The 25,497-nt window shown below is 62.9% G+C and overlaps 3 protein-coding genes across 3 annotated transcripts; all 3 read left to right on the plus strand.

The window, feature by feature from the left end:
• Positions 1-2,271: 2,271 nt before the first annotated feature.
• Positions 2,272-3,309, plus strand: LMXM_19_1110 (putative mitochondrial carrier protein; the record flags this gene model as incomplete). The annotated part of the gene is made up of 1 exon (XM_003874238.1): positions 2,272-3,309. The coding sequence occupies one exon, from the start codon at positions 2,272-2,274 to the stop codon at positions 3,307-3,309; it is 1,038 nt and encodes a 345-aa protein (XP_003874287.1).
• Positions 3,310-4,536: 1,227 nt separating this feature from the next.
• Positions 4,537-5,775, plus strand: LMXM_19_1120 (proteasome regulatory non-ATP-ase subunit,putative; the record flags this gene model as incomplete). Its single annotated transcript, XM_003874239.1, has 1 exon — positions 4,537-5,775. One exon carries the CDS (start codon positions 4,537-4,539, stop codon positions 5,773-5,775), a length of 1,239 nt encoding a protein of 412 aa, XP_003874288.1.
• Positions 5,776-7,603: 1,828 nt separating this feature from the next.
• Positions 7,604-24,973, plus strand: LMXM_19_1130 (conserved hypothetical protein; the record flags this gene model as incomplete). Its single annotated transcript, XM_003874240.1, has 1 exon — positions 7,604-24,973. One exon carries the CDS (start codon positions 7,604-7,606, stop codon positions 24,971-24,973), a length of 17,370 nt encoding a protein of 5,789 aa, XP_003874289.1.
• Between the last annotated feature and the right edge of the window lie 524 nt (positions 24,974-25,497).

Consider the following 25,497-nt stretch of genomic DNA (forward strand, 5'->3'; position numbering starts at 1 on the left):
CAGGTGAGCAGTAGCATCGTTTTCCCCATCCCTCCCTTCCTCCCCAATGCCGTCAAAGCGTCCCCTTTCTCGCTCGACTTTTCTATACCCTGTCATCCCTACTGCCATCTCCAAGTCAGCGCGCTCCATCGATGCCTCCAGCTGCTCCCTTCCTCCCCCCTCTCACCCATCCACCCCCCCCCTCCACGGTGCCTTCCCGTGTTTCCTGCAACCCGTCGCGGCTGATGCGATCACCACTTTCTGTGCATAATTTGTTTGTTGCCGTTGTTGCTTTCAGTAGGGGGGGCGCGGTGCGTGCGCGTACCCGTAGAGTGCCGACCGGAGGTGGTCCAAGCGTACTGAGCGAGAGAGCGAGCGACACACACACACACACACAATACACCACGCTGGCGCCTGCTTCTGTAATTAGATGCTCGATGTATATATATATATATATGTACATACATATATATACATATACATACAGACAGCAGAATGCAACGAAACGAAATGCGAGAGAGGGAGGGAGGGAGGGAGGGAGGCCGAACGGCAAGAACCGCGGACGGGGCGGGGCGTGGAGGAGGACAAGCAGACACGGCGGGAGCCTCACCTCATCACTCGGTCTTCGCCTGGCTTCTTTATATATGGCCATGCGTCTGCGCGCACCGGCTTCTGTATCGCCGCTGGGGCCGCGTCTTCCTGTTCCCTCTGCTCGTCGTGTTTGCCGTTTTTTTATATATCAGAGCTTGAGCCGTCGTCCGCGCCACTTCTCTTCCTGTGGTTGTTTGGTCTGCTTCGTGCGTGTTTAGCCGGTGCGTAGTAGATAAACCACCGCCCCTTCTCCCTCGGATGGTCTGTCCTTGTGTTGCGCGTATGTGTATGTACAGAGCTATGCGCACATGCACACCTCTATGTATATGTACATATGTCTATATATATATATGTATATGTGTATGTGTATGTATATGTATATGTGTATGTATATGTATATGAAGATGTTTGCGGGCAAAGGGGGCTTGGCGTAACAGCGTATCCTCGTATATGTGTGTACGTGCACATATATGTGTGTCCCTGGCCGTGTATGTTACCTGTATCTTCTTGTCGTCGTCCTCTTTGTCTGTCGCTCGCCGCGGTTGTTTACGGCCTTCTTCTTCCCCAAGGCGCCTCTGATGCTCGGCTGCCCTTCCCTTTCTCGGCGCCGTGTGTGCATTTGTACGTGAGCTCGCGGTTTGCATGCCTCCCGGCGAAGGTTTAGACAAGCCTCTATTGTTGTTGCTATACATTTCCACCACTCTCTGTTCGTCAGTATCTCGCGGTGCTCTGCCCAAGCCTTCGCCCTCCCTCTCTCACCACCATCACCGCCACCGCCACCGCCACCGACACCCCTGACGCCTCCTCAAGGCGAAAAAACATTGGTGGTGGATCGGAAAGGATGTAACGATGCGCGAACAATTTATCATATACAAGATCTGGTGACGCCTCGGTCACGTTGGACTTTACATGGAGTATTGTGTGTTTGTGGATGTGTATGCTTCTGTGTATGTGTGCGCGTGTGCATGTGTGTGTGTGTGTGTGTGGCGCTCACACACACACGCACACACAGCCGCCCATTCGTTCACCTGAGCGCATTGCCTTGTCGACTCCTCGTCCACCCGTCGCCATCCGTGACGTCAAACATTGCCTCATCTCTCACCCCCTTCCTCTGACGGCACCTTTGTGTCGCCGTTGTCGCACACATACCCCGCACACCAGCAACGCAAAGAGTCGGCGCAGCGCCCATCAAAGCCAGAGCCCTTCCGCTCGAGAAACTCCGCCCACCTCGATTGCCACCATCACGTCGAGCACACGCAGCGCCAGGACAAGGAGTTGAACACTCGCAAAGGCGCGCGCGGGCGTAGACACCTATATATATACACGCACACGAGACCTAGTCCATGGTCCCACATACAAGTGCATAGATCGATTTGTGGAGGGAGAGAGAGAACGGTAGACGGGCAGAAACCTTGTCGCTGCATGTGTCTCTGTGCCGGCGGGCCTGGAAACGTTTCTCATCTAAAACCCTTGAAACCCTTATCGCCGGTGACGTCGTCTGTCGTGACTAGTCCTTGCCCTCCCCACTCCCCACCTCCCCAAACCCCTCTCTTCTTCGTCATTTGGGTACTCCTGTTGTAGCTAACGGGCCTGGTTGCCCTTGTTGATTGCACGTTTGCATGTGTATATCGCGCTGTTCAGCGCTGCCGCCTCTCCCCCTCCACCCTACCGCGCACTTGGTTATCGCGCGGCGCTCTGCCGATGTCCAGCAGTGAGAAAAAGCATGCCGCGTGGGTCGATGTAGTCGCTGGTGGCTTTGGCGGGGCACTCGCCAAGTCGCTCCTCAGTCCATTTCAACGCATCGTCGTGCTGCAGCAACTCGGGCAGCACAAGCGCTACAGCATCGCTCAACTGGTGCGCCACATCTATGCGCAGGAAGGCCTGAAAAGCTTCTGGCGCGGCAACCTCACCTCGATGGTGATTCGAGTGCCATACAGCGGAATTCAATTTCTGCTCTACACCCAGCTCAAGTTCTTCTTCCAAGATTGGCTCGATCGTCGTCATGCGGTTGCGGCGCTGTCTGGCCACCAGACGGGCGGTAGCAGCGACAAGGACAGCGCGTCCGGCGCCGCGACGTCGCGCGGGTTCGAGCTGGAGAAGTTCGTCATGAAGTGCGGCGCTGGAGGTATCTCGGCCACGATCGCTGGCGCGGCCGTCTACCCGGGCGAAGTTGTCCGCCTCCGCCTCATGTCTGGCGAGAAAAAGTTTACCGGCATTGCGAATACGTGCGGGCTCGTTTATCGGGAGACGCGCTCGCTGCGCAACTTCTACCGCGGCCTCGGGGCCTCGCTCATGCAGCGCGTGCCAGACATCCTAGTCAGCTTCGCCACGTACGAGACGATCAAGTACACCGTGCTGGACAGCCCGAGCCCGACCCTCTTCAAGGACAATTACGCGGCGCGCAACGTGCTGTCAACGATGGTCGGCGGCTCCGCCGCGGCGATCGCCTCCATCCTCGTAGCGTTCCCACTGGACGTAGCGAAGCGGCGCATCGGCATGTCTGGCCAAGGCACCGACAAGACAGTTTACCGCGGCGTCGGCGACTGCCTGCGACAGATCTACGCCAAGGAGGGCATCCGTGGCTGGTACGCCGGGGCCTTTGTCGAGGCGGTGCGGTGTGTGCCGCAGGTAATCCTCATGTGGATGTTCATCGAGGTCATCCAGAAGGAGTTGTCACCCTACGCGAGAGTGGCATCCGCCGAAGACGAGATGGCAAAGCGGAAGAAGAAGGATCCCTAGTGCGTGCAGTGCTCTGCACATCCACCACCACCACCACTTCCCATCCGCATTCCATCCCTTACCCCACGCCCCTTTTTCGGCTCTCCTTTTACATACAGCGCGGAGGAAGAGGGGGAGAGAGGGCGAGACGCACGACGACTGCCACGCCCGCGTCAAGGCACTTGCACGAGGATTGGATAGGCGCATGTCCGTAAGGGGGTGGGCGTGTTGTCTCCTGGCGTGTTCAGCAGATGCCGTGGATGTCGCGTGTGTGTGTGTGTGTGCGCGCGCGTGTGTCATTTGTTACGCCTTTCGAGTGTTGTGATGAAGGCGCGGTCGTGTTGATCTCTCTGTACGCGTGTATGCGGCGCGTCCTCGTTGTTGTTGAAAACGATAGAATGGGTGCGCTCGTGTGTTTCGACGTGTCCGTGAAAGCGAAGCACCGGTGCGAGACAGAGGGGGTGGGGGATGCCCAGCGGTGCCGGCGCGTCCGTCTGCAGGCGTGCCTCCCGCAACACGAGCTGCACCGAATCACTTCCATGATCCTTTCTCTTCTGTTGTGGCGGGTGGGTGGGCTAGCCGCCTGTCACGCATGTAAGGACCTGTCTTCCTGTCTTGGTAGGCCTGGCTGATTCCTTGTGCAGGAACACGCACAAAGGACAGCGCGACACCCGCGCACACGAGCGCATGCATGTGCCTGACGGGGGACTGCATACGTGGGCAGGCCGCCTCTGGCCGTAAAAGGAGAGGGGCACGGAATGCGCTGGTGCTCTCCCCGTTCGCTCCCACTAGGGTGCACTCCATTGCCTCTATCCCACGCCATCCTCCTCCTCGCGTGCCTGCCTGCCTGCCTGCTTGCTCTCCCCCCCCCCGCTGCCCGCACCTCGCTCAGCACAAGTGTAAGCAACACATACAGAACAAGATCGGTCGCCGCCGCACAGCTCAGCCTTCGGTCGCGCTTCCACTTTGCCGTCTTCCGTTCGTATAACTCTCCATCACCACTCGACCACCCACGCACATCCTCGCCTCGCCTCACCAAGCATCGCCTGCACAGCTCTTTTTTTATCTTTATCTTTCCATCCAAGCTGGCGCGCCAGCAGAGACAAACCCCTCAGCCTCCCCCCCCTCCCCCGAGCAACGGCTCCTCGAGCTTGCACAGACACACTCCCTCTCCCACGTAACTCTTTTCACCTTTCCGTGGTGTCTCTCCTGTCACGATACGCATCAAGCTGCAGACACACGAAAATCATGTCGACTCCAGAGGCCCGCGCACAGGTCTACCTGGTCAACCTCCGCAGCAAGCTGGAAGAGCAGAACAATGCCAACGCCGCTGCCACGGTGTCGCGCGCGCTCGACTACTTTGAGCAACGCTTCTGGCATGAGGTGTCAAGTGAACTGCTGCAGCTGATCCGTGACCCAATGGTTCTGGAGGACGCGTACGAGCTGTACGCGGACGTCATTGTAGCCGTACGGGCTGACATCTCGCCTATCGCGTACGTCATGATTGTCCGCTCCGTCTGCTTCGCCCCGCACAGCACGACGCAGAAAGCGCTGGAGCTTGTCGAGGGCGCGTGCGCCTCCCTCATCCATAGCAGCTCGGAGCAGGGACACTACGCTGCCTTGTGCATCCGTGCCCTCCTGCTACTCGAGAGCACGAGCGCCGAGGAGAGCGCGGCGCTGGCGGCGGTGCCTGGGTCGCCGCCGCACACGGCACGCAAGTTACTGGAGCAGACTGAGATGTACCTGCACGGCCTCAAGATGCACGAGGTGGAGCCGGTGCTGGTCGCGCTCTACGGCATGGCACGCGGTCGTGACTACGAGATTCGACGCCAGCATACGAGCTACTACAAAAACGCGTTCGACATCATTATTTTTCTGGAGAAGGCGGACCTCCCCATGCGCGACGAGGACGTCACCGCGCTGGCGTACAAGACGGTGATCGCCGGTCTCCTCTCCGACAAAATCTTTAACTTCGGCAAGCTGCTCAACTTCGACCAATTTGTGTCCCGGCTGCAGCGGGAGTCGTGCCCGCAGCGCTGGGCGCTGGAGATGATGCGGCTGTGCAATGAAGGCGATGTGGCCAACTTCGAGGCCTTCTTCCGCGAGCACCAGCAGCAGATTTCACAGGAACCCCAGCTCGTGAGCGCGTCGGCGACGCTGCACCGCAAGGTGCGGCTCATGGCGCTACTGCATCTCATCTTCTACACCCCTTTGAGCGAGCGCACCTTTGCCTTTCACGCGGTGGCGCAGCGGTGCGGTGTCCCGGATAGCGGGGCGGAGCCGCTGTTGCTCGAGGCGCTCGCTCACGGCATCATCAAGGGCCGCATGGACGGCTTGAAGAAGGAGGTGCACATTACGTGGGTGGAGTCGCGTGTGCTGAGCCTTGAGGAGGTGAAGGCGTTGGCGCAGCATGTGGCGCAGTGGCGCGAGCAGGTCGTGGGGCTCACGAACTCGGTGAAAGAGATGACAGAGAGGATCCCGCAGTAGGAGGCACGAGAAGAGGCCATGCAGACGCTCTCTGCGAGGGGGACGACGACGACGAAAAGCGGAAGGGTGGGGGTTGTGGGAAGGTGCGCCGCTAACGCCCCCCTTTCCCCCTCCCTCCCGGCACTGTTGCCGTTGTGAGCGATGCAAGAGGATGCAGTTGGTCATGTCTTTCGTTGCCGTCCTTGTGATGGGGAGGTCATTGCCGTCTCCTCCTGTCCCATGTGCTCGACGCCATCGGCCTCCGACTCACCCCTGCTCGCGGCACTGCGCGTGCACGTGTGCGGCGTTGTTGTTGATTTATTCGCCCTTGACCGCCACCCCCACTCCTTCGTTACGGTGCGCGCAGGGCGGCGGAGTTTTCGTATGCATGTTGCGCGCTAACGGATGCGCATGCGGCACAGTGTGTGTGTGTGTGTGTGTGTGGTGTCGGTGGGTGGGTGCGTTTTGAGAGGATGCAACGCGCGCGGGCGAAAAGGCGGAGAGAGAGAGAGAGACGATGGATGGCGCGTGCACCGAGTCCACGCCCACGGCGGCCGCAGACAGGACATCTATGCGCGTCTTCGTCACATCCACGACGCAGGACCACCCTTGTTGCCTCTCCCTGCCGCCGCCGCCGTCCCCCTCCTCCCCAACCCTGCATATCCCCACCCTTCACTATTCGCATGCGTGTCTGCCATGTCGGTGATTTCCTGTTTCTTGTCAGCGCACCTGCCCGTGTATGTAGTTGGATCGCACACAAGCGAAGGACACAAACCAGAAACGTGAAGTAGGGGGTGGAGGAGGGGCGATGAAGTGCCGCCCCTCAGCCGCCACCACCACCACCCTCCTCCCTCCTCCTCTTACTCATGGCACCCATAGGTTGGGGGGAGGGAGATGAGACAGCCACGTCAGTGGCTACGCACGGGCCCGGCGCTGTGCCGCTGCCACGTCAGTGGTGCCGCTGTTGCTGCCATAAAAAAAAACATGCCCTTCCCTCACGTGTCTCTCTCTGTCCCTCTCTGCTTTGTGAACTCCTCCTCTTCGTCAGGAGCGGAAGTCCTGCAGCGCGACGTCAATCATCTCCTGTCCGTAAGCACGCCCCAAGGGCGAGTGTGCTTGGCTCATGCGTGAAACTTGCTCCTACCGATCGGCTCGGCCTCACTGCCGTATGCCGCGCAACCGCTGCGCCTCAGCGGACACAGCAGCACCCGCCCCCAAACCCAAACACGCGCCCTCTCCGGGACAAGTCACTAGCAGGAGGGTGGCTGGCGCTGAAAGCCCCACCCCACCCCTTCTCCGGATCTCTCTCCATCTTTCCCTCCGCCCGAGCTGGTTACCCTTGATTGCTGGTTGGTTACCGCACCACCGCCACCGTCATCCCACGACGACCTTTGCCGCTGCTGCTGCTGCTGCTTCGGCGGCGACAGCGAAGGCTGTTGTGGAGCAGGCGTTTGCATCAAAGGTTTATCCTTTTATCTGCGTGCACTCTCTATATCCCTCTTCGTTCTTTCTCTGACGCCTCGCGAGTCATTTTTCTCCACTTGGTTATGGGGTGCTCTCTCCTCCCCCGTCCCCCTTCCCCCGCCTTCACCCCCCCCCACACACAGACACACGCACGCACGCACGCACCATCCCCCTCACTCCCTCCCTCTCTCTGCGTGCACGCCTGTGGCACTGTCGCTCTCTGCGGCTGTTCTCGCATGTATGGATGTACACTAACTCACCACCACCACCCGACGTAAACTCATCGCCCACCACCAACGCCATCATAGCCGTTGACCCCCTCCCCTTCCTCCGTTTCCTTCAATCAACTGTCCGCTGAAACCCATTCTCTGGCGGCGCGAGCAAGATGTACGCCTCCATGGAGACAGCTGTCAAGCTAGAGACGGCGCCCACGATGGCGTCGCAAGAGCCTGGCACAGTGCGGTGCACCCCGCAGCGACCACTCAACGCGGCTTTGCAGGCTGAGGCGATCACTTACCTCATGCACGAGCGGGAAGCCGATGCGTCGGCGGCGCTGTCAGAGAGTGACCTGCACTCCTTGGCCATGCGCCGAGAGCAGCCTCTGGTGCCGCCGGAGCTGTTAATGGAACTGAAAGGCAGCGAGCAAGCCGGCGCATCCCTAGCACTGCCGGAAAAGCTGAACCCGTGCACGTGCACCGCCGCGGCGTTCGACGCGTGGCTCCGCGCCGTCGTGAAATCGATTCCTTCGCCAGCTGAGGCGGCGGACGCAGTGCAACGGGGGAACTGCCGTGGCTCTCGCACCATCCATGGTCGAGCGAAGTCTGGCGGCGTTACAGGGGTGTCCCGTCAGCAGGCCCTCTACAGGGTACTGGAGATGCTCGAGGCGGCCGCCCGTTTGCTTCAGCGGCACGCCGTACTCTGCCGCGACCGAAACCGCCTTCTGCACGCCTACTACGACGCTCTCGAGGAGGACATCTACCAGCACGCAACGGCCGTGTCGACATCGACAGCAGCGAAGGACACCGTCCATCCCACGGCGGAAACACAGCTTCAGCAGCTGCTGCTGCCGGAGCAGCATAAGTTTTCTCCGTTCCACTACCACCTGCGCTTTTACAAGCGCGGTGTGCCGCTTCAGCACTACACACAGGAGAAGGAGAAACTGCAAAGCCGTTTGGAGAAGGTGTACTACGTGCTGCTGAAGCTCGAGGAGGTGGAGGGGCTAAGCAACTCAATTCTTGTCGAAGGTCAGGCTACGTCGCTGCTGAGCCAGCAACAGTGGCAGGGCACGGACGATGTGCAGGGCGGTAGCACAAAGGCGGGGTCCATGATGCGCACCAACGTGGGGAAGACCGGCATAGGTGCAGGGAGCAGCGCGGACTCGCATGGTGCGCTCACGCTCACCGGCGGCGGCGCGCGCGGAGATGGAGCAAGCAGGCCGGCAATGAACGGGCCGACGTCGCAGTTTTCGCGGCGGCTTGTCGGAATGGAGTGGCGGGTGCGTCACCTGCGCCGCCAGCTGCGCCTGCCGCGTCCTGTGTCAGGGGTGACGTCCCGTCTGCGTAACGAGCTCATTCTCTCCTTTTCCGCCCGTGTTCTGGCGCTGCGGGAGCCAGCTCCGTTCACATCCGAGATGTACGTGACGTCCGCCGCGTCGCCGTCGCCACAGGCCGCCCCACAGCCCCCCGTCGACGCCGCACATCATCAGAGCTCGCACTCCATCAGCGCCTTTGTCGAGTGGTACGTTCAGCGTGTCATGGATCCGCTCGCCATCTCGCAGCTTCTCAGCATCGTCCCGCGGGAGTATGTGGTGACGACCACCTGCCGCCTTGTCTACGCCTGTGAGGCACATGCCTCGCTACGCACGTCGCGCGCTCTCCCAGACCTGGGCCCCGTGCTGCTGCGTGCTGTGGCCGAAGGCCGCGTCGACGCCGTGGCACAGCTGCTTCTCTCTTCAAGCGTCTCCTACGGCAGCGTCCTTTCTCACCCGGTGGACTGCCACACGTGCTTCTTCGCGGGCCTCCTTGGCGGCCAGCTCGACGTGCTGACCCGGCTAGTGGAGCAGCAGAGCTGGCATGTGAGCGCGCTGCACGTGTTGCTCTTCATGGGCGCCCCATGGAACACGGCCGCAGCACCGACGGCGGTGATGTCGTCGCGCGGGTGCCACGTATACCAGCAAGCGCTAGTGGAGCGCGTACAGACGTTCCTCAGCGTAGCAGAGCAGGTGCTTGCGGCCCGCAGTCAGGAGCCCACGTACAAGTTGCCTCTCTCCTTGGAAGAGAACTCCATGGGTGCAACGGGCGTGAGCACCATCGCCGGCGGCGCCGACTACGAGGCTGACGAGTCGGCCCTCGCAGCGCTGCGCAAAGCCCAGCTACTCGACGTGAGCGCAGAGGGTGAGAAGCTGCTCGCTACCTTGGCCTGTTTCCTCGGTAGTACCGCGTCGTCAGCCTCCATCCACGACGATGCACTGCGCGGTGAGCGTCACCGCTCTCAGCCCCCCACCCACTCCGGCAGGACAACGACGGCAGCCATCCCGTCATTCACGCGCAGCGGCGGACTGCAAAAGAAGGCCGAAGACGCCAGCGACGCGGACGACGACGACATCACCGGCTCCGCGGGTGTCTCGGCATTAAGTGCATTGCCGATGGCATCCATCCCCCGAGCAGCTCCCGTGCCGCCGCCGGTGTTTCTCAACGGCACTCTTCACCGCTTACAACTCTTCCTGGCAGTGCGTAATGCCATGCTGCAGTATGAGCGGCAGCGACAAGATTCACAGTGGGAGACGCTGCTAGGCAAAGTCAAGGCACGGCCGAACAGCGGCGACGGCACCTCCTCCGCGGTCGCAAGCACCACGCAAGGGCTCGGGAGCAGCGCCAATAATTCGGCCTGGCTGCACACCAAGGCACCCCCGCTCCTGCAAGGCTCAGCTGCCGCGAACCCTCGCACAGACCACGGAGAAGCGCCGCTCGCCTCTGCCGTGACGGCCCCATCGTCCTTTGCGCACATCCTGCAGCAGCATCAGCTGGACGCCTTGACTGCTGTCGCGGTGTGCCCACTGCGCTGTCAGATGTGCCCAGCATTCACGACGCCGCTGCTGCAGCGCGTCGATGCGTGGAGCTATGGCCCGCTGCAGCCAACGACCGCCATTACAGCAGCGTTGGGTACCGCGCGCGACCCCGGCAGCGAGGGAGGGGCGCCGCAGTCCAGCAGGAAGCTCATCTCTCTCGCCGCGCAGATGAAGACGCTGATTGGGATTGGGCAAGACGATTGCCGTCCCGACGAAAACTTGCGTGACCGCCTCAGCCGGAGCCTGAGCTCGTTGTCCCTGCCTAGCCGGCCCATCACGGCGCTCCTCATGCGATCCGACGCGGCCATCGACATGACGGCCAGCTCGTGGTACGTGCACGCAACTACCAGCCAGGCCAATTTCGTGGAAGAGGAGCATATGCAGTACAATAGCAGCAGCAACAGCAGTGCACTCAACATCATCAACGACAGTACCGGCAAGTGCAATGTTGAACGCCAAACCGCCCGAGGATCTCGCCTTCACGGGCTCATGAACCCGTGGCAGGGGTGCAGTGCCACCGGCTCGCTGATGTCAGCCCTGCCGTTTCGCTACTCGTTCTCCATGCCGCTAGAGGATGTGCGTCGAGCCGCGCAAGATGCAAAACAGCGGCGAGCACTGCGCACCCTGTACGGTAGCTCCGCGGCGGGGGCGGCGGACAAGAGCATCTCTGACCACGACGACGACGGGGACGGGTCGGACGACCACCACCCCCGGGGCAGCGGCGTTGACACCGCAGCTGAGAACCTGGCTAGTCTCTTCGTCCATCGTGCACCGCCGCCGCCAGCCAAGCCCAGCTTCTACTATGAGGTCCAGATGTCAGTGGAGTACCTTGTAGCTATGTACGCGGCCGATTACCTTGGTGCAGCGCCACCCGCCATCGGCAGTGAAGCGCTCGCACACGGCGCTAGTAGCCCTCTCTCCGAGGACGCCATGCACCGACTGTGCGAGAATTGTGTGGTAGTCGGGCTGTGCAACCCTATCACCGCCGCTCAGGCGAACGGGTGCACGCACAGCCCCTCTCAGCCGTATGTGGTGACGCATCTAGGCCACGAATGGGGCGCTGGGGGCGCGGCACAGGATAAGGAGAGGGGCGGAAGCGGGAGCGGCGCCTGGTCGGCGGGTGTATCGGTATCGGTGATCGCCCACGAAAAAGTGACGGCGTCACGCCTGCGGTCGACCTGCGCTACTGCACACACCTCGCCAGCAACGGCAGCGGCAGCGGTGGTGGAGCCCGGTGCGGCATCGATAGCACCGAGCGACTACGACACCGATACCGATGTTCTCTACTTGGGTGTGTGGAAGCATCAGCGAAACAGTGTCTGTGCCATCACGGCGATGCAGACCCCGCTCCACGACGTGGACGGGGATGCCGCGGATGTCTGCGCAAACGTCGCCCCAGTTTACCTGCGGCTGGAACTCCCGCGCTGGTCGCATCCGGCGCCGGAAAAGGCGGCAGGGACGGCAGCAGCGCAAGATGCCCCACGCCATCGCGCTCCCGCCGCCAACGGTAATTCAGTCCACGCCGCCGAAACGAACGCCTCCGCTGCTGCTGCTACTGCTGCGACGACGAGCACGAACATGTTGATGGTGCCCCTCATCACCCGAGCCTGCCGAGATGACGTGACGAGAGCAGTAGCGAAGGCTCAGCAGCAGCAGCAGCAGCAGCAAGCGGAAGCGGCGCAGACGACCGCGTCGAATCAGGCCAGCGAGCGCACGAGGAAGAGCCGACGTAGTGCAACTTCTCTCTCTCCCCCTGCAACACCTTTCCCTTCGTTGCCCCGCGTCCGCTGTGAGGTCGCGGCCACTCTGGTGCTGGGGCTGCTGTTCGACCCATCGGCGTGCACACTGCGCCTGCGGCTCAACAACTACACCGACTTCGAGGAGATCACGCTGGGCCTGCAGCTCGGCAGCGTAGCCGAAGCCACCGCAGCCACAACATCAGCTCCACCCCCGCCACCGGCGCTGCAGTCTCGCCTCTACCCTGCCGCGACCCTGTCGCTGAACGACTGTGGCTGGAGAAGCTGGTGTGACCATCAAACACGCAAGTGGGCGAAGCAGCAGCAGCAGCAGCAGCAGCAGGGGGCTCAGCCGACGGGACTGACGTCAGGCAAAGGGCGAGGTGAGCGCGCGCAGGGCGAATACAGCGCACTGCCGCCGTTAGCATCGACGCCGTCTTCGTCGCTATCTGTATCCAATGCAGTGCTGCGCTTCAACTTCGACGCGGCTGAGCTGCTGCTCGGACCCCCACCGCCCCGCCAAGCGGTAAGGGTCACGTCCGCTGACGCGACGGTGCCTGCCAGAAAAGCCGCGCACATGTCGCATCAGCAGCGGCGAGTCAGCGAGCCGATCGGTGCGCCGTCCCGGACACCTCAGCCTATTGCGCTGCTGGACAGTACTGTCAAATTCACGGAGATGCTGTCGCTGCTCACAGACGTGTCGCTTCTCGCTGCGACGAAGCAGAGCGGCGACAAGAATCAGCGACAGCAGCAACTCCCCAGCCTCGGCCACGGCGACGACGTGGCGGCTGAGGACGAGAAGGACGAGGTCGACGGTGTCGATGCAACAAAGCTACGAGGCGCGGCGCCGCCGGCACATCCGTCGCCGTTGCTCATCGGCTCGCGCGATCGCCGCACACACGTGGCGATGATGCAGGTGCAGCGTCTTCTGAACACTCCTGGAGGCGGTGCAACCGGCACAACAGCCGGCAGCAGCTCCGTCTTCAACAGCAGAGACCCCGCGGACATCTTTTACCCTCCTGTCCGCATCTACCGGCACAGTTGCCACTGCCCTCCTCACGAGCTCTATCCGTTGCCATCCTCCTCCTCGCCCGACGCAGCCGACAAGGACGACGTTGGGAAGCGCAGCCGGCGCACGCTGCAGTGCCGACGGCGTCTCGGAAACCGGCGAGTCGGACTTAGCAGCGTCGGCGAGGCGCCATCGCTCTCCTTAGCCAGCGTGTATTGGCACGACATCATTCCCGAAAATGCTCGCCTCACGCCGCTCTGCGCGGCACTCGCGTCGCGGCAGCGAACCATGGCGTACGTCATCGCAACGCACCCGCTCACGTGCTTTTGCAACCTCACCGCCGACGAGGAGAGCGCCTGTGATGCCTCCGTGCGGCAGCAGCAGCCTCAGCAGCGCCGCGCCGCCCTCTACGCAGCGTGTGCGCTTGGCTACATGGAGGTGGTGCAAGTTCTTCTGGAGCGCATCCCCGTGGAGGAGCTTCTCTCGTACTTTGGACTTATTATCGAGAGCGAGGCACGCGCGGCGCTGCAGCGCTGTTACACGGTGGCGAGCACCGTTTTCTTGCGCAACTACCAACTCCGCTCACTCGCGACTCAGTCGTCGTCGTCGTCGCCAAGCAGCGCCGATTGCGTCGACGGCAGCGCCACGGTGCCGGCTGCGCAGGCAAGGAATAGCGGTGGCACTGCGGCCGCAACCTCGGCACCAGCAGCGCCTTACTTGTCGAACGAAAGCCAGCGAGCCCTTCTCGACGCCTCCGCCATCTACTCCTCCTCACGGTTCACCTACACCCCGCTGCACGTGGCGCTTCTCGGCGTCATGCTCGACAACGGAGATCAAGACGAGGAGGGTGTGGAAGAAGCCAGCTGCGTTGACGTGGACACGGATGAGGCACGCATGTGCTCGCTGAACGCGCGCCTCAGCAAGCAAACAGCCTGTGTAACGGTGTTGCTCAACGGCCTCTACGATCTACTCTGTGTGGCGTCAGCATCGAACACAACGGCGCGGAAGGCGCAGAACACGGCGGAACTAGCGCATCCGCCGCACTCGACAAAGTCGCATGGGCGGGAGGAAGATGTGCTGGGGAGTGAGGCGCAAGCACGGCGGGCGTCGTCGGCAGGCCAAGAGCTCCTTGTCGACGCGCTCAACCTGCAAAGCCCGACAGGCGAGACTGCTCTACTAGTCGCTGTTCGCCACAACAACGTCGCCGTCGCTCTTCGCCTCCTGAAGCTGGGCGCGCACCCGGCTTGCGTGGATCGTGTCACGAGGCTGCTCAGCCTCGAGCTTGCCTGTGCGAACCGCTGCTCACCGATTGCAGAGGCTCTGCTGCAGTCTCACAACGGCGGCGGCGCCGTGTACGCCACGTCGCCCGTCCTTCTGAATCACGCCGGCATCGCCACTGCGCTGTGCTGGTGCGCCATCAACAACATGCCCGCCATCATGCAGCGCCTCCTGGAGTGCGGCGGGATCGACGTGGACAGCGGATTTGAAGGGAGCTCCCCGCTGCACCTTGCAATCGCGTTCGGCAGCGAGGCGGCCGCGCTGACGCTGCTCAACGGCTCCCAACCGAGGAAAACAGCCACTATCAGCGCGCGCAAGAACCGAGGCGGCCGGGCAGATGCGCCACCGGCAGTTCCTGTTGTGGCCGCAACCGCTCCACCTGACACCAAAACCGCATCGTTGGCGGCAAAGCACTTGATCTTTGGCTCCAGTGAACGCGGTGCCGCGGCACCGTCTGCCTCAACGGCGCGGCCAACGGAGGCCGTCTCCGCGGTGGAGGCGCACAGGAAGCCCTTCATGGATGTCAACATACTTCACGAGCGCACGCACTGCACACCGCTGCATCTCGCTTGCGAGCGCGGGCAACTACGCATCATTCGCTCTCTTCTGCATTCGTGGCACGCTCAGCTAAACATCTCGGCCGCCTACACCAACTACACGCCGCTCCTCGCGGCGGTGGCGAACGGCCAGGAAGAGGCGGCGCTTCGCATCCTCGAGTACAGCAAGGACGAACTCCGCCGCGGCCGTGCAGTGCTCGATCTGTGCGCAATCGATCAGCACAACGACACCGCGCTGCACCTGGCTGCGAGTCGCGGGCTAAATCTTGCGGTGGAGTACATGTTGATTCAGTTCAGCGAGGAGGAGGTGGCGCGGCTGGTAGCCCTGCATCCTACGTTAGCTGCATCGCCTGCGTACCTGACAGCGACGTCTATAGTGCCCCTGCACGCTGTGAACAAGCAGGGCAAGACAGCCTTGCTCGTCGCTGTGCAGCATGACCAAGCCGATACGGCCGAGCTGCTGGTGAGCATGCTTATCGACAGCGTGGAGACTCGGAAAGTGGGAGACGCCGCGGCGGTGTTTGGAGGTGGTGGTGGTCCCAAGTCGCCTACCGCGGTAACAGATGCTGAAGAGTCGTTATGCAGTGCACTGGAAGCCGCCGCTGCATCGGCGCCCTCGCAGGTTGGTGGCCCCCTTATCGAAGGCACCTGCATGGCCCTGCATCAGGCGCACAGGAAGCATCTTGACTCTGTGGTGCAGATGATGTTGTCCGCCCCTCCCAGCCTGTTTCCATGCACCGCTGCATTTCGCAACTCGGTGCAGCTGTACAAGGAGCAGCAGGCGGACGGACGACGCTCGATGGCGCTGCTGAGGAGCGAGTCGTGCGACGGCGACGTCTGTCCAACCTTTCTTGCGGATGCAAGCACTGGCCCGGTGCCAGCGAGTGAGCGAAACGAAAACGCGTCGCAGCGCAGCCCCGCTATGGTGCAGGATCGAGGCTCCTTTGTGCGCATTCTCCTCACGCGCGCCGCCGGCCCCTCCATCTCGCCGAACGACGCCCTGCGTATCCTGCTGCGCGGCTTCGCGCTCCCTGAGTTGTGCGTGTACCTCAGCGAAGTGGCGGCGGAGAGTGCCGCGGTGGGGTTGCAGCGAGGTACGGCAATGGCGCACGCGGAGCTCTTGATTGGCTACCTGCAAGAGCACGCTGGCTCGGTGGTGGCGCCTACGCGGGCAGTTTTGTTCTGCCGCGACGTATGGCTGTGTCTGCAGCAATGGATGGTCAGTGAAGCGTCTGCCGACCGCGAGCGCGTCGCGGTATCGCGCGCTCATCATGCTTTGAGTAGTAGGACCATCGACTTCACCCACTCGCAGCTGCCGGTGGGCATAGAGAAGGGAAGCGAGCACAGGCAGAAACAGCAGCAGCAGAGCGAGCCCGAGGAGACGCCGATGGGCTGGCTTTGCCGCATGCTGCTCGTCCCCAAGTCTGACGTTGGCAGCCGCGCACATGGGAAGACGGTGCAACCGCAGTCATCATTGCCGGCAAGTGCGCCGAGCTCCTCTGCGCTCTCCGCTGACGCGTCTAGCGCGGCGCAAGAGGCGGAGCACTACCACCACGCCTTGGAGGCGACGCTGAACCGCAAAACGCTAAGTCTTGAGGTGGCGCGCATGATTCGCCTTTACGGCCGCTCTCACGGCGGCGCAAGGGCCATCGAAGAGATCAAGAGCATCGTGGCAGCCTACGTGAGGGTACACAGCAACGCACTTGCCGTGCACGTGAGGCTCACAACGGCGGCCGTCACAGCGGCTGCAGCGGCGACGTCGACCACGCTGAGCAGCAGCAGCAGCAGCAAGCACTCCTCCTTTTCAGTGCGCACTCGCTCGAGGGTGCAGAGCGTGTTAGATGTGGTTGAGCAGCATGCCATATGGAATCGTGACAGCACTGTGGACTTGGACGCAACGGACAGCGAAACCCCCGATCGAAGCTCCATCGACGTGATCGGCAACGAGCCGCTTTTCACGACGCCGATGGGCTTCACAGTGTTGCAGCTGGCGGCCACGCTCAGCCTCCCGGAAGTTGTCACGTTCCTCGTGGATACCTACAAGCTGAACCCCTTGTACGCACCGGCGCAAGGCATGTATACGTGCGTCGCTCAGTCAACGGCGCCGCCGCCGGTCCACCGCCCCAAGGAGGGAACGGCGAAAGAAGAGGCTGCGCGGGTGCGTAACGTCCTCGTGCGTACCGTGCGCGCCGTGGTCGGGGTAGCTTCTCCGTGCGCAGGCCGCGGTGACTACGGCGGCGGCAACGGCAGCATCGGCAAGAGCAGGGAGGATGACGGCCTGTGGATCTGTTGGACTCCGTACCGCCTCGCCGTGCGCTCCGGCAACCTGCACACTGTCAAGACTCTCCTTCTGACGGGCAGCGGCGCGACACCTGCGGTTGCCGAGGTGAACCCCCGGGAGCTATGTGACACCAGCACCTCGCCCCGTCTTTCGTACTCAGACAGGCACGTCGAAGACAGCGTTGCTGTCGGCGGCGCAGGTGCGACTGTCGCGACGGCGACCAGCTCTGCTGCTTCTCTTGTCGACTACAAGGAGCCCGCGTGGCTTGACCCATATCAGCGGACAGCGCTTCAGGAGACCATTGTGGTAGCGACAACGGGTGGCAGCGGCGCCTCGGGCAGCGACTCGCTTGTAGACTCTCTCACCTTCACCGCCCCCGCCGGCTCATCTTCCTCCAGCGCAGCGACAAGGACCGCCCCTTCGCTGTCAGAGATGTTGGCACTGGTGCACCTGCTGCTGAGGCACGGTGCTCAGCCGAACGGGCTCTTCGACGCCACCGGCAGTGATGCCTGGCTGCTCGCCATGGCCGGCAGCGGCGCCGCTGGTCTGCCCATCACGCACTACAGCTACGCAGCCAACTGCAAGCGCAGGCCGTACAGCGCTGGCTCGGAAGTGTCCTTCTCCCTGCTCTCCTTAACTGGGGTGTCTGCGTCAGCGACGACGTCGCTGGCGCTAACCCAGACGACTGCTGGCGAGGCGGCTGGGCAACGGTGCGTCGACTTGCTCCTTCGCTTCCGCGCTCCATTGCTTGGGTGTGCGCCGGCAACGCTGCGCTGTGTTGACACTCACCTTGATGGCAGGCACCTCGTCAGACAGCAGGAAAGCGCTGAGAGCGAGTGCTTCAACGAGCAGCTTCTGCGCTACCCACGCCGCCTCCTGCACCAGTGGCGGCGTCTGCCCTGCATGCGCCTCGCGCCTAACAGAGCAGCTGCAGCAGGATTTGCTCGAAGAGGCCGGCGGGCCGCAGGCACCGCTGGAAACACCCACGACGGCAGCGGCAGCGATGAAGACAACGACGCTGCGGGCAAGGATGGCGACGGCGCCGTCGCTCACGGCTACTCCGTCTTTGAGCAAGCGGACGCCCTGTGTGCACAGTACGAAAAGGTGCAGCAGACCCTGTACCCGAGTTCCGCGATGGCCATTCCACGCGGCAGTGGCGGAGTGGGGCCGTGTACCCCCTCACCGCAGGCAACGGCGCTCGCCACAAAGGTCTCCTTCGCATCCCTCTTGACCATCACCTCGGCGGAGGTAACCCGCTTGCCACGGGCCGTGGATCTAGGAAGCGCGGTGACGCTAAACCGCGGGGTGTTGGCAGGCGGATGTGTGTCAGAAACAGACAGCGTCGCGGGAAGAGAGACCGAGGCGTCGCCGCTCACGCCATCCTTCTCGCCCGAGCTACTTAAGACGCGACTCATCACGGCGCTGCGACTTTGCTACCGCGTCGTCCTTCTCTACACCTGCGTGGAGTACACACCGCTACAGCTTCCCCGACTCGTGCGCGCTTTTGGCGCGGCGGCGATCCCGGTAAGTGCGCGGCACCCACTAAGCGGCGACAGCATCGCTACTCGACTGCTGCGCAAGATGCACGCTCACCTGCTCGCCGGGACAAATGGAAGCGGCGGCGGTGGCGACGGCAGCACCAGCAGCACTCCACGCGAGGAGCCCGAGAGCGATGCTACGTCGATTATAATGCGCGACGCTGACGACATGTCGGAGCTGCCGATGAGTGTGCTGAAGGAGCCTCCGTGCACCGGCGACCCGACCGCCAATGCAGAGACGCGCGCCTTGGTGGACACGTGTGTGGCGCTGGTGCACATGCTCCGCGACGCTGCCCTACGTCTGCCCTCACCTCCGTCCGCGCCACAGTCGCAGGCGGCCGCCGTGGCGGCCGGGCATGCACTGCGCTCGGTACTCTTCCAGCCTTCGTGTGACGGGGAGACCGCGCTCTCCTTGGCCGCGCGCATCGCCCACGCCCCGCTCATCTCCGTCCTGGTGCAGAGCGGGGCAGCCGTGACCTCAGCCTCTCACAGTCGCCGCCGAGGCGGGGATGAGTCGTGGCGCTGCTCGCACACAACGTGCAGTGTGCCTCGGCGAGGCGACGGCAGCGACACCGAGGCGGGTGGTGAGGACGGTGCTGGCGTGTACGACGTCTCCGGGATTCCGGTCACCTCCCAATGCTCCCTGAAGACGAGTCTGGCCGACGTCGTGGTACGCGTGCTGCTCGCCACCCGTGTCTACTACCCTGCGCATGAGATCGGCACCGTGCGTGCCTTGCTCACGCATATGCCGAACGAGACCGCGCGGCGAGCCTTCCTGCGGGGTGTGTACCCGAACATCCACCCCCTGCCAGCGCTGCAGCTCGCGATGGACAACGTGAACATCGCATCAGACTTTCTAACGGGCCCTAAATGCATGAACGCGCTCTGGACGAATCTGATGTACGCGCACTTCACGGGTCAACTGGACACCGCCGTGCGGACGACGGCAAAGGCGTGGAGTGAGCTGCTGCACGTCGTGCTTCCGGGGGCGCCGGCAGTCCCAATTTACCTCGTCATGTGCGCCGCCGTCCGCGAGGAGGTGAGTGCCGGGGAGTTGGAGGCGTCGCGCAGTGGTGTGCGTGCACAGAACCCGCAGCCGACCCTATCCCCGCCGAGGCCTCTTGCCAGCTCGTCGAGATCGTCGAGCACGGTGAAGAAACGGTCAAAGGAACGCACTGTGCCATTGGCGATGTCGAACTGGTCTCACATTGTGCGCCGCACGAACCTCTTCCTGCAGCTCATGGCCATGTCCGCAGCTGAAACGCTCATGAGCAAGAGCAGCAAGCCATCGTCGCACATGTTGGCAGATGCGAAAACGCTCTCCTCTACCGCCGCGACAGCCTCCGGGAGTGGGCAGCGCATCAAGACCACGTCGTCGCTGCTGCACGAGGTGCCAAAGAAAGATAGTTTCGCTGCGCTGACGGACGTTGGCGAGCCTCCATCGCATGGGCTGTCCGGCACGTTGTTGTGGGACACCATCGAGCTCGCCGTGCGCTACGACGACAAGGACATGTTGCGGCACCTATTGCAGCTTCGCCTGCCAGACATCGTGCTCAAGCACATCAGCAACATCCAAAGCCAGCAACAGGCGCTGTCGTCGACCGGCACCTTTGGAGGAACGTACTCGTCTATGGGCGTGAGCGCGCGTGCAATGGAGGCGGTTTCGACGACAATTCTCGGCAGCTACCCGTCCTTTGCCGGCGTGAGCACCACGTCGCAAGCGGCGCTCGTGCTCGAGCGGCTGCAGCGCCTCCTCTGGTGTGAGGCACTGCAAGAGTGTCATGTTGACCTGCTCGCTGTCGCTGCGGGAAGCGTCGCAACGCTGCGGTTCCTGTACACATCTTCACCCCCTGAGGTGCGCGCGCAGATGGCCCCCATGCGCTACGACCGCGTAGACGTGAAGAGCGGGATGCCAGAGGGCGTGTCGCCTGCGCCAGACATCGCGGCCCCCGCCGCGGCAGCGCCCGCCGGAGCCGAGGAACTCATGGGGTCCGTTCAGAGGTCAAGGAAGTCAAGCTCTGCACGGGTCGCCAGCGGCGTGATGTCACCGTCGGCGCAGGCCTTTGTCTACTCGTCAGAGGTGGAGACGAATGTGAAAGCCGTGGACCACCAGCTTACGAAGACTCCCTTCTCAGCTAGCGCCGCGTCCACCACGCCTTCGGCGGATGGCGTGACTTGGTTGGCGGCACCGACACCGGAAACGCCGACCTCGCGTGCCTCGTCCGCGGCGAAGCGGACATCAGCTGCGCTGGGTGTGGACACTGTAGAGACGCCGGATGAGCGAAGCCTCACACTGCCACTCACAAACGCGCCGCTGCTACAGCCCAAGGCGGGCGAGGATAAGGAGGAGGAGGAGAGTGCCGCTGCCGTGGCGGATGCGGAGCTGCGCTTCATGGAAAGCTGCGTGCAGAACGGACGCCGTCGTCTCGCCGCGGGCGAAGAACAACGCCGGTGCGTAACAGCGGTGACATGGGGCCTCGGCGCGGCTGCCTGCGCAGTGAAGCTGCCGATGGCCCAATCCAGCGCGAGGGCCGTGTCGTCCTCCAGCGCGGACGCCGCCGAGGCGACCACCGCGCCCGGCACAAGCGTAGAGGTGCAGCCGCGCTACACACCGGCACTACCACAGCCGCCGCGGCCGCCCGCTCAACGTCGCATCACCCTAGATGGCAAAGTTGGTGATGTCGTCTCCGCTAAAGGCAGCCACAAGCCAATCGCCGATGCGGAGAGGACTGCAGCGCGACGGGTCGTGCAGCGCCAAGGGCGGACGAAGACTTCACTGCCCACCAAGGCATCGGCGGCGGCCAAGGAGGCTAGCGGGCCGGCACCGTCCAGTCCAACGTCGCCGGCGGTGATGGAGCCAGAGCCGGTCTACTTCATGTACCTCCAGCTTGATTGGGCTCTACATTCGACTCGTCTCCTTCGCTCGCCTCGCCCCTCCAGCGCCACGCTCGAGACAATCATGTTCCTGCTGGATCAGCGAGTGGCTCTCTCGGTGCCCGTGCTTGACCTCTTCCTAGCTGGCACCGTCGCCCCTAGCAACGCCGATGCGCGGCAGGAGCTCGCCCTCGGCCTTCGCTACCAGACCCGGACACATCGTGACACGCTGCTCCACCTGCTTGTCTTTCACGACCAGTGCCAGCTGGCGGAGTACTACCTCGAGTACTGCCATTTCTGGTTCGTGTCCAATGAACTCGATCCAGAGCCAGTGAGCGGGCGGCCGGGTCGCTTCCCAATCGACCAGCCTCCCGCGTCGCCCGACGGCGATTTTAGTGAGGATGACCTCCACGACGATGACGACCACCGGCGTAGCGGTGTCGGGTATATGGGTCACGACAAGCAGAAGCGAAGCACGCATTTAGCCCCGCAGTTGCGGCATCGCTCTCGCGACCACTCTTCCTCGGGGTACGCCGAGACCGTGCCGCGCGAGTTCCTGCGGTGTATGCTACGAGTGAACGCGCACGGGCTGACCGCCTTCGACTACGCCTATACGCCGGCAATGCTGCAGCTTCTCGAGTGGTACGGCTGCGTGCCGCCCACGTACCGGCCGAACCCGCACGCCTTCCGACGAGTTGTCTTTCTCGACCGCGGAGGGCATGGTGACATGAGGGAGGCATATACTTTGGCGGGCAACATGGGTGATTGTGACAGCAGCGAAGCGGCCGATCGGCGGTGGTCTGCGAGTACTAGGACGTCGATGGCGCGTCACCAGCGCGAGGTGCTGCGTTTCTTCCCTGTGCCACGCCTGGTCCTGGCGACCGACAACTTTGTGGCGCTGCTGGACCCCACCGGCACGGAGCTGGCGTCCACAGTCGGCTCCGTGGCGACCGCCCAAGCGCGCGCCGCTGCCGCGGGCACCGCAGATGGAAAGAGTCGCAGTAATGGCAATGACGTGGACGAGGGTCTCGCCAAGGATGAGCTTCTGGTGTCGACCCGCACGCAACCGCTGCAGCTGACCGATCGCCGCATTGACGCCATCATTGGCGCGGAGCGGCGGCAGCTGCAGGCGAGCTGGCGGCGCCACCACCAGCAGGAGCGCGCCAAGGCGCTTCTGTTTGAGCAGGTCGCTGCGCAGTCCCAAGCACTTGTCGTGCGCAGAGGTGGAAAAAGCGGTGGAGCAGACGAATCGGTGAGAGAGAACGCGCTGCCGTACCTGACACGCACCGTGACGGCTCACCGGCGCCAGCAGTGGGAGTTGCAACGGCACCCGCCTTGCAGCAAGATGACGCTGTGGCACAACGCCCTTGAAGCACAGCGACTCTCTGTGTCCGCCTTCACCGCGGCATCGTCTCGCGGACAACTGAAGCGGCGAGCCAAGGCCGACGCTCGCGGCAGCGACATTTTTGGCGCTGGCATTCTTCCGATCTTGCTCAGCGAGGAGGTGAGCTTACTGCACCTCGGTCTGTGCTCCTTCGAAGATGAGCTTGTTCGCCTCTATGGCGAGCTCCACACGGCGTCTGCATCTACATCCGCAGCTGGCAACGAGGACACCAGTGGCGCTGCACGCGCGCACCACAAAGGCAGCGAGGAAGTTGGGGCCATGGGTGACGGCGACCACGCTGCCTCTGTCCTGAGCGCCTACAGCCGTCTGCTGCTGCCGCCGTCGGTCACCGACAAGCCCGAGACACACCCGCAGCAAGACCACGAGGCAGTAAAGCAGAGCTCCGGCGTCATGTTCGGAGACACCCCACTGGAGATGGGCAATCCAAATAGCACACCCAGGACGAAGGCGAGCCGCACTGGCCACACTGTGCTGCCTCATGTCTCGTTCCCAGGTGGGTCGATCGGCGGCGCGTTGTCGCCAGCGCAGCAGGGCACCCAGCTCTCTTCCGTCTCCACCACGAAGGCGCTCGTGGCGGCTTCGCAGAACTTTGGATCGTGCGGTGGGGTACCGGCACCACCGCCTCGGCTGTCGCAGATGGATGTGGTGTTCCTCCTCGAGTGTCAGCAATTTGTCGTGTACCCGCTCTCGATGCCCAGCAGCGCCGACGCCGTGGGGGTGATCCACGACGGCGGTGACGACAGCTACGACGAGAGCAGCAAGCCACGCAGCAGCGTGAGAGGCACCGGTGGGCTCAGCGTCAGCGTTGGCAACACCAGTCGCGCCCCCAGCGATGACGAAGGGAATGCCGCGTCTCCTCGCCTAACTCTTGGGAAAGGGGGGGTCGGTGTCAGCGAGTTGCCTGCCGTGATCCAGCGCTGCACCGGCGGTAGCATCGGCACGGACGAGCGACATGTAAACGGAAATGGCAGTGGCGCGCCGCGTCAGCGCGCGCTGGCCCCCGCAACAACAACGCGTGACACCACTGGTCGCTCTTTTGCTTCTCCACACAGATCATCCGTGCGTCGCGAGCATGAGCACAAGATGCGTAATGCGCCACCGAGCGACTTGCCGCTGCTACGCTCTCTTCTGGCGCGCAAGGCCGCGGATGATCTGTCATCGGAGCTGATCGACGTCGCAGTGCACCGCTACGAAGCGGCGCTGCTGGTGTCCCTCACTCCAATGCTACTCTCCGGCATCAGCGGCGACGGCGCTGCTGGGGCTCGCGTGTCGGCGGCCGCGACAATGAAAAACTTGGCGGTTAAGCTCATGGACACGCGCTGGAAACAGTTCGGCAGCCGGCCCATCATCTCAGGCACCAACACTGATGCCACGACTACTGCCACAGAAGCGGTGGCGCTACTGAACGTGCCCCCGTTCGCTCTAGCTGACGCTCCGGCGCTGTACCCGCACCGGGCATCGTTGTCCACCGCACCAGCGGCAGATGAGCACGGGTCAGTGACGCCGACAACAGCACTAGGCTCTGCCGCAGCACGTGTGCCAACCGTCATAGCAGCGCGACTAGAAGAGTGGGTCGCGCGTCGCTGGCCGCTGCAAGGACAAGCATCGCCCTCCCTGAAGCTGCACAGGGCTGGCGGTCGAGCAGACGTGACATCCTCGCGATCGCCTCCCACGACGACGGTTAAAGCCTTCAGGCAGGAGAACAAGGACGAGAACACACAGGACAGAGACGGCGTTGATGAGGACGGCTACGACGACGAGTCGGCAGCGCTGCCGGTGCTCGATCAGATAGAGCCCGTTGGCGGAGTTGCCACGGCGGCCCAGCAAGTCCTCATGCGTGCGCTGCTGAAGCGCTTTACTGCCGCCACAGGTGCGCAGCTCTCTGAGCAGATGGGGCTCGTCATCACCCCCAACTACGATGTCGTGGAGGTCGGCGACACAGCGGCGGCTCTGCGAGACATCGAAGCGAAGTTCGTCGCACCAGCGGCGGCGCGACAGAAGCGGCGATAAGAAACGCGGAAAATGAAAAGTAGATGCGCGTGTGCGTGTCTGGGCGGAGGCGGTATTCGCTCCTTGCTGCTCTCGCTTTGTTGTCGCCGTCGGCGTGTTTTGAATTCCGTGCGACATGTCAGCGAGGTGAAGGCGTCCATCACGAGAGGAAGCCGCCGTCTCGCTCTTCACGCCGGAGGTGCCCTCTCCGGCCCTTGTCTCTCTCCGCTTGTGCGCCGTCCCCCCCCTTCCCTCCCTCACTCTCTCACTCCCCATGTACATATCGCCGTAGTCTGTTGCGTGCGCATCATGCCTAGCAACGGCATACATGTACCAAAGACCAAGAGCAACAAGACGAGGTCTGCGAGGCTGTTTTTTCGCCTCACCCTCTCTCTCCCGGTGAGGAAACGACTCGGCGGTGGGCGTTGCTCACAAGTGTTCTCACCCCCGACTCTCCACCACCAGCGCACGTGTGCTTCGAACATGATTTTTTTGGGGGGTGGCTCCTCCCTCCCTCCCCCCACCACCACCCTTCCACTGCCTCT

Source organism: Leishmania mexicana, chromosome 19, assembly GCF_000234665.1.
Source record: "Leishmania mexicana MHOM/GT/2001/U1103 complete genome, chromosome 19".
NCBI lineage: Eukaryota > Euglenozoa > Kinetoplastea > Trypanosomatida > Trypanosomatidae > Leishmania > Leishmania mexicana.